The sequence below is a fragment of the Monopterus albus genome, unplaced genomic scaffold (genome assembly GCF_001952655.1).
Source record: "Monopterus albus unplaced genomic scaffold, M_albus_1.0 scaffold34.1, whole genome shotgun sequence".
Taxonomy (NCBI): Eukaryota; Metazoa; Chordata; class Actinopteri; order Synbranchiformes; family Synbranchidae; genus Monopterus; species Monopterus albus.
In genome coordinates, this window is record NW_018127914.1 from 4,298,589 (window position 1) to 4,311,198 (window position 12,610).

The 12,610-nt window shown below is 41.5% G+C and overlaps 1 protein-coding gene across 1 annotated transcript in view; it reads right to left on the minus strand.

Annotated features, from left to right (window-relative positions):
* The window catches only part of epha10 (EPH receptor A10), a 164,878-nt gene that overhangs the window by 11,847 nt on the left and 140,421 nt on the right, over positions 1 to 12,610 (minus strand). The window contains exons 10-12 of the mRNA XM_020597396.1: positions 4,914 to 4,969; positions 1,212 to 1,337; positions 108 to 293 (exon numbers count right to left, since the gene is read on the minus strand). Of these exons, the coding sequence (XP_020453052.1) occupies positions 108 to 293; positions 1,212 to 1,337; positions 4,914 to 4,969 (368 nt within the window). The remainder of the gene's footprint in view (positions 1 to 107; positions 294 to 1,211; positions 1,338 to 4,913; positions 4,970 to 12,610) is intronic.

A 12,610-nucleotide genomic window follows, 5' to 3' on the forward strand; every position in this document is an offset into this window, starting at 1 on the left:
TTCCTTTCATCTTCACCCGCTCTTTATTGTTTTCCCATTGCTATCGCCCATCACAAATCGCCTTTCACGTCCTGCTTTCAGCTTGATCCCTTGCCCTCTCTCCTTACCGGTGGTGATAACACCCTCCAGTCGGATGATGTTGGAGTGGTCAAACTGCCCTAGGATGCCAGCCTCGCTGAGGAAGGAACGACGCTGTTTGTCAGAGCAGCCGGCCCTTGATGTCTTTATGGCCACGGGCAGTTCTCTCTTACTGGGAAGCTTCAGGCAGCCGCGACACACCTCCCCAAAGTCACCTGCAGGAGGAGACACAAACAGAGGTCATGATGCCTGTTAACTGACAAACGTACAAGAGAGCAGAGAAAGCACAGGGGCAAGGTGCTGCAGGGTCAGACTGATCACACAAAGTAATACCTGAGCAAAGATCAAAAGAAAGTGAGTTAAAAAAAATCATGGGGGTTTAGCAGGGGTAATCAAAGAGAAAGGGGGGCAGGTTGGAGCAGAATCAGATGAAGAAATGCAAACAGTGGGGAGAAAGTAAGAATGCAAATGAACAAACATTGTTGAGAGAGAGAGAGAGAGAGAGAGACATGAAATACCAAGGAATCAAGGATGGTGAAGGATGCAGGTGAAACAGTGGAGCATCAAGTAGAAAGTAGAGATAACAACCAGCTTGACTTTAGCAAAGGTCAGCAAGGCAGGTCGAGGAGAAACTATGGACAGTTGCTGCTCCATTTCTAGTGAGATTTTCATATTTGACAACAAATGGTATTAAAGTTATAATTTTATTGCCATTTTGGAAAATAGATTTCATCATTTCTATTGTACCATACACTTCTAAGCAATTCTGATTTTCTCTAGCTAAGTCCTGCTACACCGTTTTCACACATGAAGATTATTTTACTTGCAACATGGAATACTAGCCTGTGGAAACGGTAAAGTCTGAAAAAAAAATAACCATGATGATGTCATCTCTGATTGGATTTGAGACTTAAGGTACAAAGAATGCAGACAGCCTGCGTTTTGAACTTGGTGCACTGAGTTAGAAAAGGGGGCATTTACCAGGCTGGGAGGGTCTAATGAAAGATGCTGTAGATTTGTGTTATTCTTTTTTTAATCTGTTTCTCACAAGGCCTCCAGCCAAATGAAAATAAGGTTGTATATTGATACTAAACCTCTACACCTGAGTAGTTGTGCTTTGTATAACCCTGTACCTGTGTGCACAATTCTCTCTATCTTGATGCTCGAGTTGTCCAGTTCCTTGGCAAAGGTATGTACGGCCTGCAGCAGATCCTCACAGGTCTCTGGGTCGATATAGGTCCTTCGTGTTGGGATCTTAACTAGAATAGTATAATGACATAGAAACAAATTATAGAGGGGATAAACCACAAGCTTGTCTGCACAATAAATATAAAAGCCTTGAATCCCAGCAGCAAAATGTCCACATATAGATAAAAGGATGCACTCAGTTCCCATTAAACTGTGTAAATAAGCAGAGCTAGCCAGCTGTCTGTATTGTTAGTATAAATAGATGTCTGTGGCCCTGACGGTAGCTCTTGCTCAACACAGAGCAAAACATTTCTCATGTCTGAGGCTAGAGTCACTGGAGAAATTGGTATCTCTGCCTCCTTCAACAAAGAATTCTCCTCTGTCTGATTGTTGAACATCAGTGTTATATCTAGGAAAAAGCCCTTGCCCTTTGATCCAGAGGCTGAAATCAATAGCTCAGTTTTACGCCTGATGTTTGAGATAGCAGAAATGTTTTTCTTTTTTGCCTGCTATCAAACCTCATTATAACTGTAGGCCCACCATTAATATCTAACATTATTTGCCAGTTGTCTGTGGTTATGATAACCAAATAATCCAAATCTCAAAACACTGTAGGGTACTATAGTTCAGGATGAGTATTTGTCCTTTAAAAAATACAAAATGCTTTCATTTATGTATTCATAACTCGTCTAACTCTCCTGTCTTGTTTGCTTTGACCTTGCGAACTCCAGAGGCAGACAGAAAAATTGAGATCAAAGTCTCAAGAGTTCTCAGCTCTGACTTTGGGTTTCCTCCACAAGGCTTTAGTCAGATCACAGGGCTCTTCCACAGGCTTTGTGTCTTTTCTGCTCATTTCACTAACACACACATATACATACATACACACACACACACACACACGCGTGCAAAATAACACACAAACACGGTGTAATGTTCAGTCAGAAACTGGGACAGGACATCATAGACAGTGAAATGCTGAGCCAGAGAAACCTTGTGCTATGGTACGTCTAGTTGGCTTCCTGCTTTGTTGGTAATTTTAGAGTTTGGGAACTAACTCTAAGTCTTCAAAAAAAAAAGTGACAGCTTAGGAACTTCAGCAAAAAAAAAAAACTCCCTAAAAATAATATGATCCTATGTCCTCAGTAGCCTGGCAAGTACAAAAGTACACAACTTGTTACCATACAACAGTTTGTCAGAATTCCAAACTGGAGACAAATTAGTCAAAGTAAATGAATAATAATACACTGCATTATCTGAGGTTTTTATAATAAAAAAAAGCTTATTATAACAATTTCCTTTCCTTATTTTTTTCAAGAACCTCAACTGAATCCCCACAGTGACACTAATGAGACGCAACAACTGGATATTTCAGTTGACATTTAGAACTGCAAGTGATATCGACTCCAACTGTTGTCTGTACACAACAAAACAAAAACACTACCTGGTTCCTCAATGAGCCTCTTGTTTTCTTTATTAACTCCCTGTTGTATTTACAAATGACCAACAACTAGCAAATAAACTCGCCAATAAGCATTAACCAGTGGGGTACAGTTCTCAGTTAGGTGACCTTTGACCCTTGTTACTGCATGTTGCGGCTCTTCCAGGAAAAGCCCCGGTAGCTTTCGCAGCAGCAGAACCCAGCTCTGAAATGTTATTACAGCTCCAGATCGACCTGAAGGATACTAGCTGCCTCACAACGGCTTATTGATCCAACACACACACACACACGATTGCATATGTGTACAAACACACATATATATTTGTGTGCATAGACAGGCAGATCGACAAATAAAGCCAAAAGTCCAATTATCAAGCAAATGAGACCTTTTCTATTGAAGGTCAAGGCTGAGTGGAGAATCGAAGACTCTTTCTTTTCAAATGGGGTTTTCAAACATATGCACTGTACTGTTGCGGCTTAAAACCAGCTGTACACACACATGTGCACACACATAGAAGGGATGCTCTTGCGCCTTGTAAACTGATGAGTATAGGCTGAAAATGGTTGCAAAGGTTCAGACAGTATGACACAGGTGTGTGCTTCATTGACTCTGCAGCGGATTAGTTTCAGGGTTAACTGCGTCAGTGCCATGAGCGATTGAGGGGAAACTAAAGCATCATCACACTTGGCTGAATAATCTTCACTATACCAGAGTGTGCATGCTCAGCCCACATATTTTCATTCTAGACAAAAGGCCATAAATTCTGTATTATGCTAAACTGTGTTTCTCTGCTCATTTCCCCAGACACCTTCTCTCTCTCTCTTACATGCAATCAGACTCTGAATGATATTTAAAAGTGGTCTATTAATGAAGACTGCAGATGAGTCTTGATCCTTTCCTCAATGCTCTCTATTACAAGCTTCTAGGTCACAGACTGAGATAAAACTAATGTTTTGAGCAGAGTCACTTATGATGAGTCCCTCCATCTCTGCCACCTCACCTCTTTACCATCCATCTTTCTCCCCTTTCACACTGCCTCTCACTCACCCATTCCCCCTTCCTTATTCCTCCATTTTATTACTCACACACTAATTTATTCAGTCGCTCTCTCTCTCTTTTCCTCTGTCCTTTCATGTTAATATATGGCTGTGAAAAGTGTTTCAAGAGTCTGGCAGGCGAACAGATGGGAGGGGAAAAAAATTTAAAAATCAGGCTTACATAAAACTCACTACCTCACACACTTTCAGTTCCCGGACAAGGCAGAGCTGCAGCACCGTGACAGCACCTCGTACTGTAGTCACAAAAGAGTCACGGAAGAGAAAGCGGACTCACAAGAGTGTGTGTTGGCAAAGAGAACAAAAATATGTCTTTGTGCCTATTTATGTCGGTGTCCACACTCTACAGAGAGGGGTGTATGTTGGAAAATGAGGCCAAAACTGTGTGTGCGTGTGTGTTCTTGTGTGGACTGCATCCTTGTCAGTTGTTGCCATGTCTTTGTTCAGGCAGATTTAATTCCCGGCCGCATGGCTTCGGCTCATTATTTATCAGGCATAGTGCTTCGAACCTCTCTAGAGAGCTCAGCATGCTGGGAGATTAAACAACGCAAATGAGCACGCACGCTCGAGTACCCCACACACACAAGGGAAAACTCTACAAACACACATCACATGCACCACATTAGCAATGCCCTGGTGCACACACTTGCAGAAGACATATGTCAAACTACTTCCATTCTGTCACTGTCAAACAAAAAGCCCATTGAGCGCTTTCAGAGCAGAGTTTTTTAAAAAAAGCAGCATTTACAAGCTTGTACAACATCACATACAACAACAACAAGCCCTGTTTAGAGAGTGCAGGCTCTGCTGCTGCCCGCCAGCGCTGGAGCTTTTACCCCCTTGTCACTCTGGCTCGTTATCGTTCCCCTCCTCCTGATTTCAATCTCTCCCTTTCGAACTCAAATGCACACGCCACCTAATGACGTGAGTCAGTGTTGGCTAAGCATGTGCTCAGAATTAAGAATTAATGTTGTGGTGCTGCTTAGTGCCTCGAATGTCATTTGTAATGCATGGTCTATACACATGCATTCCAGCAGATGGAAGTGGAAAGACAAAGCATTTATTGGCAGATTCCTCCCCAATTCTCTGGCTTTGAACACAAATGCATAAAACACCCCTGTGATATAACAGAGTGGTCGCCACGGTTACTTACACTGGAAGTAAAGTTCCTCGTCTCCCTCTTGAGAAGCTTTGTTGTAGCCGCATTGTCTACAAAGTGAAACAAAAACAGGTATCAGAAACACAACCAAATACAAACATCAGATGCCGTTTATCTTGCAATGTCCATTAACTGGGAGATGAGAGAAAGGGAGCACTGATAGCGGAGATGGAAAGGATATGGAGAAGCATTCCGAGAGATCCCTGGTGTGCTGGTACTGATCAACATCAAACCGTTTTGAGGCACAATAAGCAGAAATCCTGCCTAATTTGACAGAGTGAGTCACAGACACACGTTGTTAAGCCTGGGAGGGCTGTTGTTGTTTCACCCTGGTGGAGTTTTTATGAAAGAGTTGAACACATATACACACAGGCAATACTTTCAACACATATGTGCACACACTGTTCTCTCTCATCCCTTGCCGCTACAGGGGGTCTAAAAGGGAACGAGTTCTCTATGATCTAACTGCTGATGGCTTTGCGGCTTAAAGGGAAACTTGGCTCTCTATCCTCACACCAACACACACCCTCAAGCAGAACACACGCACACACGCTTTAAGTCAGAGATTAACAAGTCCTGGACAGACCTTCTGGCTGGTCAGCACTGTGCTTACTCGGATTAGAGAGTGGGATGAAAAACAAGACAAGAGGGATACAGCCAAGGAACTGACGAAGGTCGTGTTGGTAAAATCTGCTCTACAGATCAGATGCTTTTCTGACAAATAGATGTGTAACACAGATAATAAATGAAAACTCAAGGTCAGGAATGTCAGGAATTTTCTTCCAGCGACAGTCTGAAGAACTCTTTGCAATCCTCAGCTGCGTTAGTTTATAAACTGCGAGGTTTATTACATTTATGACTCGTGTTCGCATATGTTTATTTTGCAAGCATCGCTTCAACACATGAACATGGAAAATATTTATTGTGGCTGGTTACCAGGTTTTCAGGGATTTCAAACAAAAACAGACACAGCAAGCTTGACAAAATCGCTCTGATCGCTTCACACCAAATTTAAGACTTCAGGAGTGGTCACTTTGAGGTGGATAATCTGTGTGTCAGAAAGACTGAGGATGCCCCCTGCTCATCTCTATAAACCTGTGCATGCTTCTGTGCATCGGTATTATTGAGTGAAGGATAATATCTGGTCAGGGAGCTGTGTATTAATGTGCATGTCAGAACACATCAGTGCTTCACACAGAGTTCTCAGAGAGCCTGACAGACCCACATTACCTGTGTGTGTTGCTGCTTGCTTCTTTACACCGCACACACCCACAGCATTTATACACAAATGTGTACGTGCAAACGCTTTCATGCCTGTGTTTACGGGATTGTGTTATTTTGCATGTGCATGCTTCCTGTGAGTGTTTGTGCGAGGGGGATGTGATAGCGGGCGAGGCTGACATATTCCTTAGCCCGTGTACTGGCAGGGTCTGAGGCAAGGTCAGGACCCTGTCTGTCAAAATGCACCAGCAGACACAAGCAGCACAGCTCCTCGGGGCAGGCGATAAGGGGGAGGAGACAAGAATTAATAGATAAGGGAGCATAGCAGAAAGGGAATGAGGTGGGGAACAGTAGGGAGATGAGGATGGAGAGTATTATGGTACCAAGAGAAACAAAATGCAAGAGACCTAAGGGGAGAGGTGACGTAAGGGAGCAAATGGAGAACACGGCAAAGCAGGAGATAAATCACAGAAAAAAAAAGGCAAGGAAGTCAAGAGATGGAGAGGCAGAGGAAGTGACAAGAAAATAAGAGGTTAGGGTAAGAGGGTAATTAAGTAGATATGCAAGGAAGGAGCAATACTATACAATCGTTGAAGAGGCATGGAGTATAGCCCATAAAGTACATGGTTTGGGGCAGAGGAAGAAGCAGGGAGTAAAAGAAAGAAAAGAGTGCAGGGCAAGAACGGATGCTATAGATTAAGGAAGCAAGGCAGCAAAGGAAAACTGTAGCTCAAACATACAGCAGGATAAATTACAGGCGTGACAAGAAGCAAATGAGCAAAACTGCAAGCAGAAGAACTGGAATATCACAGTGTAACAAATCAAATGATATAAAGGGAGTGAGGAGACAAGGAGGGAACTAAGCCTCTGAGAAAAGAAAGAAGGAAGGAAGGAGAAGGCGATGCGCATGAAAGGAAAGTTGCACGACTTTATTCCATTTCCAAAACTTGTTTTAAAATGCCACAGCAGTTCTTTTTGGGTATGAAGTCAACAGTAAGAGTTTCTTTTATATTTTTAAGTTCATTTTATATCATGGTACATCACAGTACTGAGGATATAAATGGAACTGGGCCAAACAGTTCGATAAAAAGGGGAGTAAAAGAAGAAGAAATATTTTTTTTGCTTATTAGCATTCTCTTGGTATAAGGACAGCTGGAAAAAAATATAAAAAAGAGCACAGAGGGAGAGAAGAGATGGCAAGGCAAACGGAGAACTAAAGAGCGAGGATGGATGTGCAGGAGGGGAGTGCAGGCATGTCAGTGTACCTGGGCATCAGCTGTGTGAAGGGAGGAAGAGGAGAGAGAAGAGGAGGAGGAGGAGGAAGAGTGGAGAAAGATGGTCAGTCAGCATCATTTTGGATTGATGGATTCCTTTTTCTTAAATCGAATCATTCCGGTCATCACTGGAATATGGTGGATGTCGCCAAGAAAACATGCAAAAAATAGTCAGAGATCATAACATCTGTGTAAACATATATTAGGAAAATATATCCTCCAGTGTTTTAATGCGTTTGACTAGAATTGTGGACCAATTTTTATATTTAGCACTTCAAAAGAAGCAGAAGATAGAATAAAATGTGCGGATGCCAGAACACTGAATATTCTGGCCAAGTTCTCTCATTGGCAGCTCGGCCTCATCAAATGTTGATCCTGACAAGAATTCCCATCTTCATTTAGCCCATGTTATTTACAAATCATTAAAAGTGGCTTTCAATTTTAATAAATGAATGTAATCGGTGAGGTAAATAAGACATTTTAGCTATCTGACAGTGATTCCTTAGTAAATATAACTTGATGAGTAAGGGTAGCCATTTCTAAGTTTTTGTTGTCACCAAATACTATAAACAGAACCAGCAATGCATTTGTCTGTCTCTCAACACTTTCCGACTTCCTGTGGCAAATCCTTAAGGGGAAATATACACTCACTAGCCACTTTATTAGGTACACCTGTATAATTGTATGCAATTCAATGCAACACATCAGCTTTGATGCCCGACTGTTCAGTTGCTGCCTAATGTACCTGACACACTGACAGGTGCCGCTGTAATAAGACAATCAATGTCATTCATTTCACCTAGCAGTGGTCATAATGCTATAGCTCATCAGTGTATTCCTTATTTTAAAAAATAGTTCAATAATTTCCTAAAATGGTTTTTAGCAGACATTAATAGTGCATTTGTTAGGGCTGCAGTTTTGGTGCTCTAGTGCATATTTACCCCACCAGAGGGTCTACGTGGGACTAGAGAGCCCACTGAAGTATCATTACAATGAATATGGGCACTGTATTTTAATTGTGCAGAGATGTCACCAAGTGCAAATGTGCAGCTCACCTGATGTGTTTTGACCACATAAATAATACCTATTAGAATCAGTTCAATGCTGGTTTTGGTCTTTTTGTGGGGAATAACGGGGAAAATGCCTTTTGTTATCTGGATGGAGGGAGTTTGTAATGTCCGACGTGTATGTTTTTACAGTAAGTGCATACTTTTTAATGATTCTTTTTGATAAAGCAGTGGTCGGAATGCCTTCTTGGCACACAGCATAGCAAACAGCACTGGGAGATATTTTCCTCATGGGGCCCATCTTTGAAGAGGAATCTTGTAAGGTGAAATATAGTTACTTGTACATTACAGCTCACAAATCTTTTGTTGAAATATATAAAAATATTTTTATTTTTTAAGAACTAGCAGGTCTTCCTTACATGACATCAATGTAACAGTAGTAATAACTGTAAACAAAAGGCTGTCATCATGACTTGGGCAGAAAGAATAAGCACGAGCTGTGCCCTACGTATATACATCTCAATGACAAATTCAAATTTTGCTCATTTTCTACTGAATTATCATATGTGCAGCACTCGCTCGTGTTTTCAAGAGAGAACTTTCAAGCAAAAGGAGAACTGACACTATGTAAATTTAGCCTATCTACTATCGACTCTTTCCTCTCTGTACCTGAATTCTCCTCTAAAATGAAGTGCAGTTATGGAAATAACATGAATAATAGGTGAGAGAGCAGGAATAGAATCCTAGCTGGCAGCTAAAGTGAGGCAGAGAGGAATTAGAAAGAGGCTTGTGTGGGGTAAAACACATGGAAAATTAGGACATTTCATAAAACCGCTTCAGCTTTCATCCATCATAAGTTTTATCCATTAGTAAGACTCTAGTTTATCAGATCCAAAATGGTGACACATTTGTTTTCCTCCACTGCTGAGCTGCTTCTTGAAAATCCACACTATGGTTTTTTTTTTATCTAAAGTTTTTCCTGCACAAAGTAAAGACATCATAGTTTATTGTTTGACTTAAGAATCATTAACAGGTCATTACTTACAAATAAAGTAATGATCACTGATTTGTGAGTGATGACTTAAAGCAACTTTCACGTTTAAAATGGAAGATGTGTGTGTCTGATTTTGAAACATGAAAGTACTGATCTGTACAAGACATGCAAGAAACAACACTGCTGAGCTTAAGACCTTTTCTCTTGGCCTACCATCACTCTATATCTGTGTCACTAAGAGTCAGTGGCCCTCTGCTTTAATTCCCACTTCTTCCTTTCCTCTTGAACTCCGCTCCTGATAACTTGTTACCAGACACAGATATACACACTCACCAGTCACAGCACATACACACACACGGAGCGACGTGTCTGGTGAAGGGTAAACAATCCCACTGCACTGACCAGTGAAGCCTGGGCTTCCTGGAGAATGTTTGGGCGATTCTCTGGAACTGTGGCTCTATCAGACTGTCAAGCACCAGTGAACTCTGTGTCTGTGTGAATGTGAGTGTGTATGATGGGACAGTGTCAAGATAAGGTTTATAGAAAATAAAACACAATGTACTTATTTCTTTGTCAGTCCTATCAGTCTATTCTTACTGGTTCCTAATATTTCCCCATGTACAATCACAACAACCCTGGCAGAGAGAGGAAAAGCCCATAACACACTGGCCATGCAGTGGCATTTAGACACCTGTAGCATCAGAAGGCCAGTGGCATGGCATAAACAAGCTGGATGTGCCAATATAAGGAACAAAACATAAACCAGCAAAATACTGGAAAACAGGAGAGTTCTTCAGAGTGGCGAGTCCACAAGTTCACACATGCTAATATATGCTATTTTATATTTAGCAGTGTGTTTTGGTCTTCAGAGCGACAGGGACAAAAAAGGTTCAGAGGAGGGAGAACCAATCCACACCCACGTGTTAGAGCTGCTGTCACACATTTACATTAGAACTGAGAAATGAAGCCACATTTCCCGACACAGTGGGCTTGAGGACTGTGCAGAGTATCCCCGTGCGTATCCATAAATGTAAATGTGTGCCTTATGTGTGTAAGGCTGCCTGCGCCTGTGCCGTGCGGTATGTGTACGCAGTGGGACTCATTTGCATGTGCCTGTGTGAGCAGGCAGATCGATGTAACTGAGACCCTCCAGCCTTAGCCAGGAGCTGGCTGTCTTTGCAAATAATACAAGAGCATGGTAATTGAGGCATCAAGTCATTCCCTCTTTGTCTCTATGCAAAACATGAAGAGCAAGTTAATGGTCCAGCAGCGATGAACAATGGAGACCATTTGGAATGAAAGCAGTGATGGAAATAAAGGAGAAAAAGATAAGCATTATTATTCACTGCCAGGCTGAGGGTATGATGCTGTTGTTCCTCAAAGCAAGAGTGTGTTTAAATAGCTGTACATGTGTGTATCTACTGAGAGTAAGAACATTTTTGCATATTCAGTGTTTTCTGTCACTATGCTGCTTCCTTCACATGGTGCGTGTACATTTATCCCCATATACTCCTTTACAGACGTGTGACTGACAGCACCGGTGCTGCTGTGAATGAATGGAACCCGTTCCTACACCTGGTTGGTGCCATCATTGCACTGCTTATGTGCATCTTGAAATGGTCTGGTGGTCTCCTCTTTATCACAGTCCCCTCTTTATACAGGTAGGTGTACCTGTGGAAAAGGCCTGCTTTACTTTATCCAGATGAGATGTGGCACCGTAGATCTGTGTCTGCATGTGTAGAGGAAAGAGAGAGGGACTCCACACAAACTGTGCAAACAAATCCTTTCACAGTGTGTATGAAAATATCTCTGGATAGGGATAGATTCCAATTGAATATCAGCCAAATTAAATGAGGAAAAAAAAAAACTATTGTGTTTGGCAGTGTGTACAGTAGATGTGTGTTAACTGTGTGGGAGTAGATATGTGCTCCCTACTCATCTGCCCGAGTGTGTGATGGAGTGTGTGACATGAATTGGGTGAGTATGTGTTTCTGTGTGGGCGTGTGTGAAGCGAGCTAGCAGGATATAGAATTGGACAGAAGTCAAAGAGCAAAGTGTTTGGAACGACAAGTGGAAATGCACCGTCTCTTATTTAACTGCTCAGCTGAACAAAACATGCGATATATGGGCAAAATGTAGTCAGTGTCATAAACAAGACAATAACACATGCATCAAATGGAGGGTAGTGAGTAGGTGGGTGATTGATTTTTGACTTTGTAGGAGTTTAGTTTAGTAGTATCAGAAACATCAAAGAAAATTCATATACAGTGTCTGATAATCACCACAAAGATTTGTAAAAATAGACAAAGGAACTGGTGGGGAACTAGTGGTGTGGAGTCTTAATTACCAACTGATACCACACATACGAATTCAACCTCCATACCACAGAAGCTTTTTCAAGCCTGGCAGGTGTTGCTATTTTCCACTAGTCACTTATTATGTTTTGTATTATAATGAGCCACTTCCTACACTCAATTGCAAGTTGGTCCTCAAAATAAATCGCAATTCTGAACTGGTCAAACATGGTTTGTCTACTTAAGCTAATGCTGCTAACAGCAACAAGTCCCGGTTTCATGTGGCTATGCATCAGCAAAAACTGTTTTATGGTTGCTTCATTTTTCAGTCCATTCAGAGGTAATATTGTAACAGCAATGCTCTTAATTGTGCAGCAATGTTCACTAATCACTTGGGACTACAAAAATCTATTTAATAGTTAATAGTTTAATAGGGATGTATCTTCAAATTGTACTGCTTTACAGTTTTTAAAACCATGCTAGTACAACGCATACTAGCTTTGCTTAACCTAATTTTAAGCTGGTCCAAACAAGCCATGCACTTTTGTTTTAAAAAGAACCAAAGCCTACCCAGTATGTGGGTCTAAGTTTACCAGACTGCCACTGTAAACCTGATTAACAATAGAGAAATGAAGCTTCTTGCCACAGTCTGAACGGTCTCTTCCTGCTGCCCGAAAACTCGCTCAACTAAAACAATCTCAATTTAATAGAGTGAGTATGCTGAAAAATGAGCAGTGGGGCTGTTGTAGTCTATTGGTTTGCTTTAAAATTTATCGCCACTATAAAAAATTTGGTGAAATAACAATTCCGTGTGACAACTGTTCACACTTATTATGAAAAGCACAAAAGACATTTGAAGTTGTTACATGCCCAAGAGGTGGAGCAAACTGTCGGGCAGGAT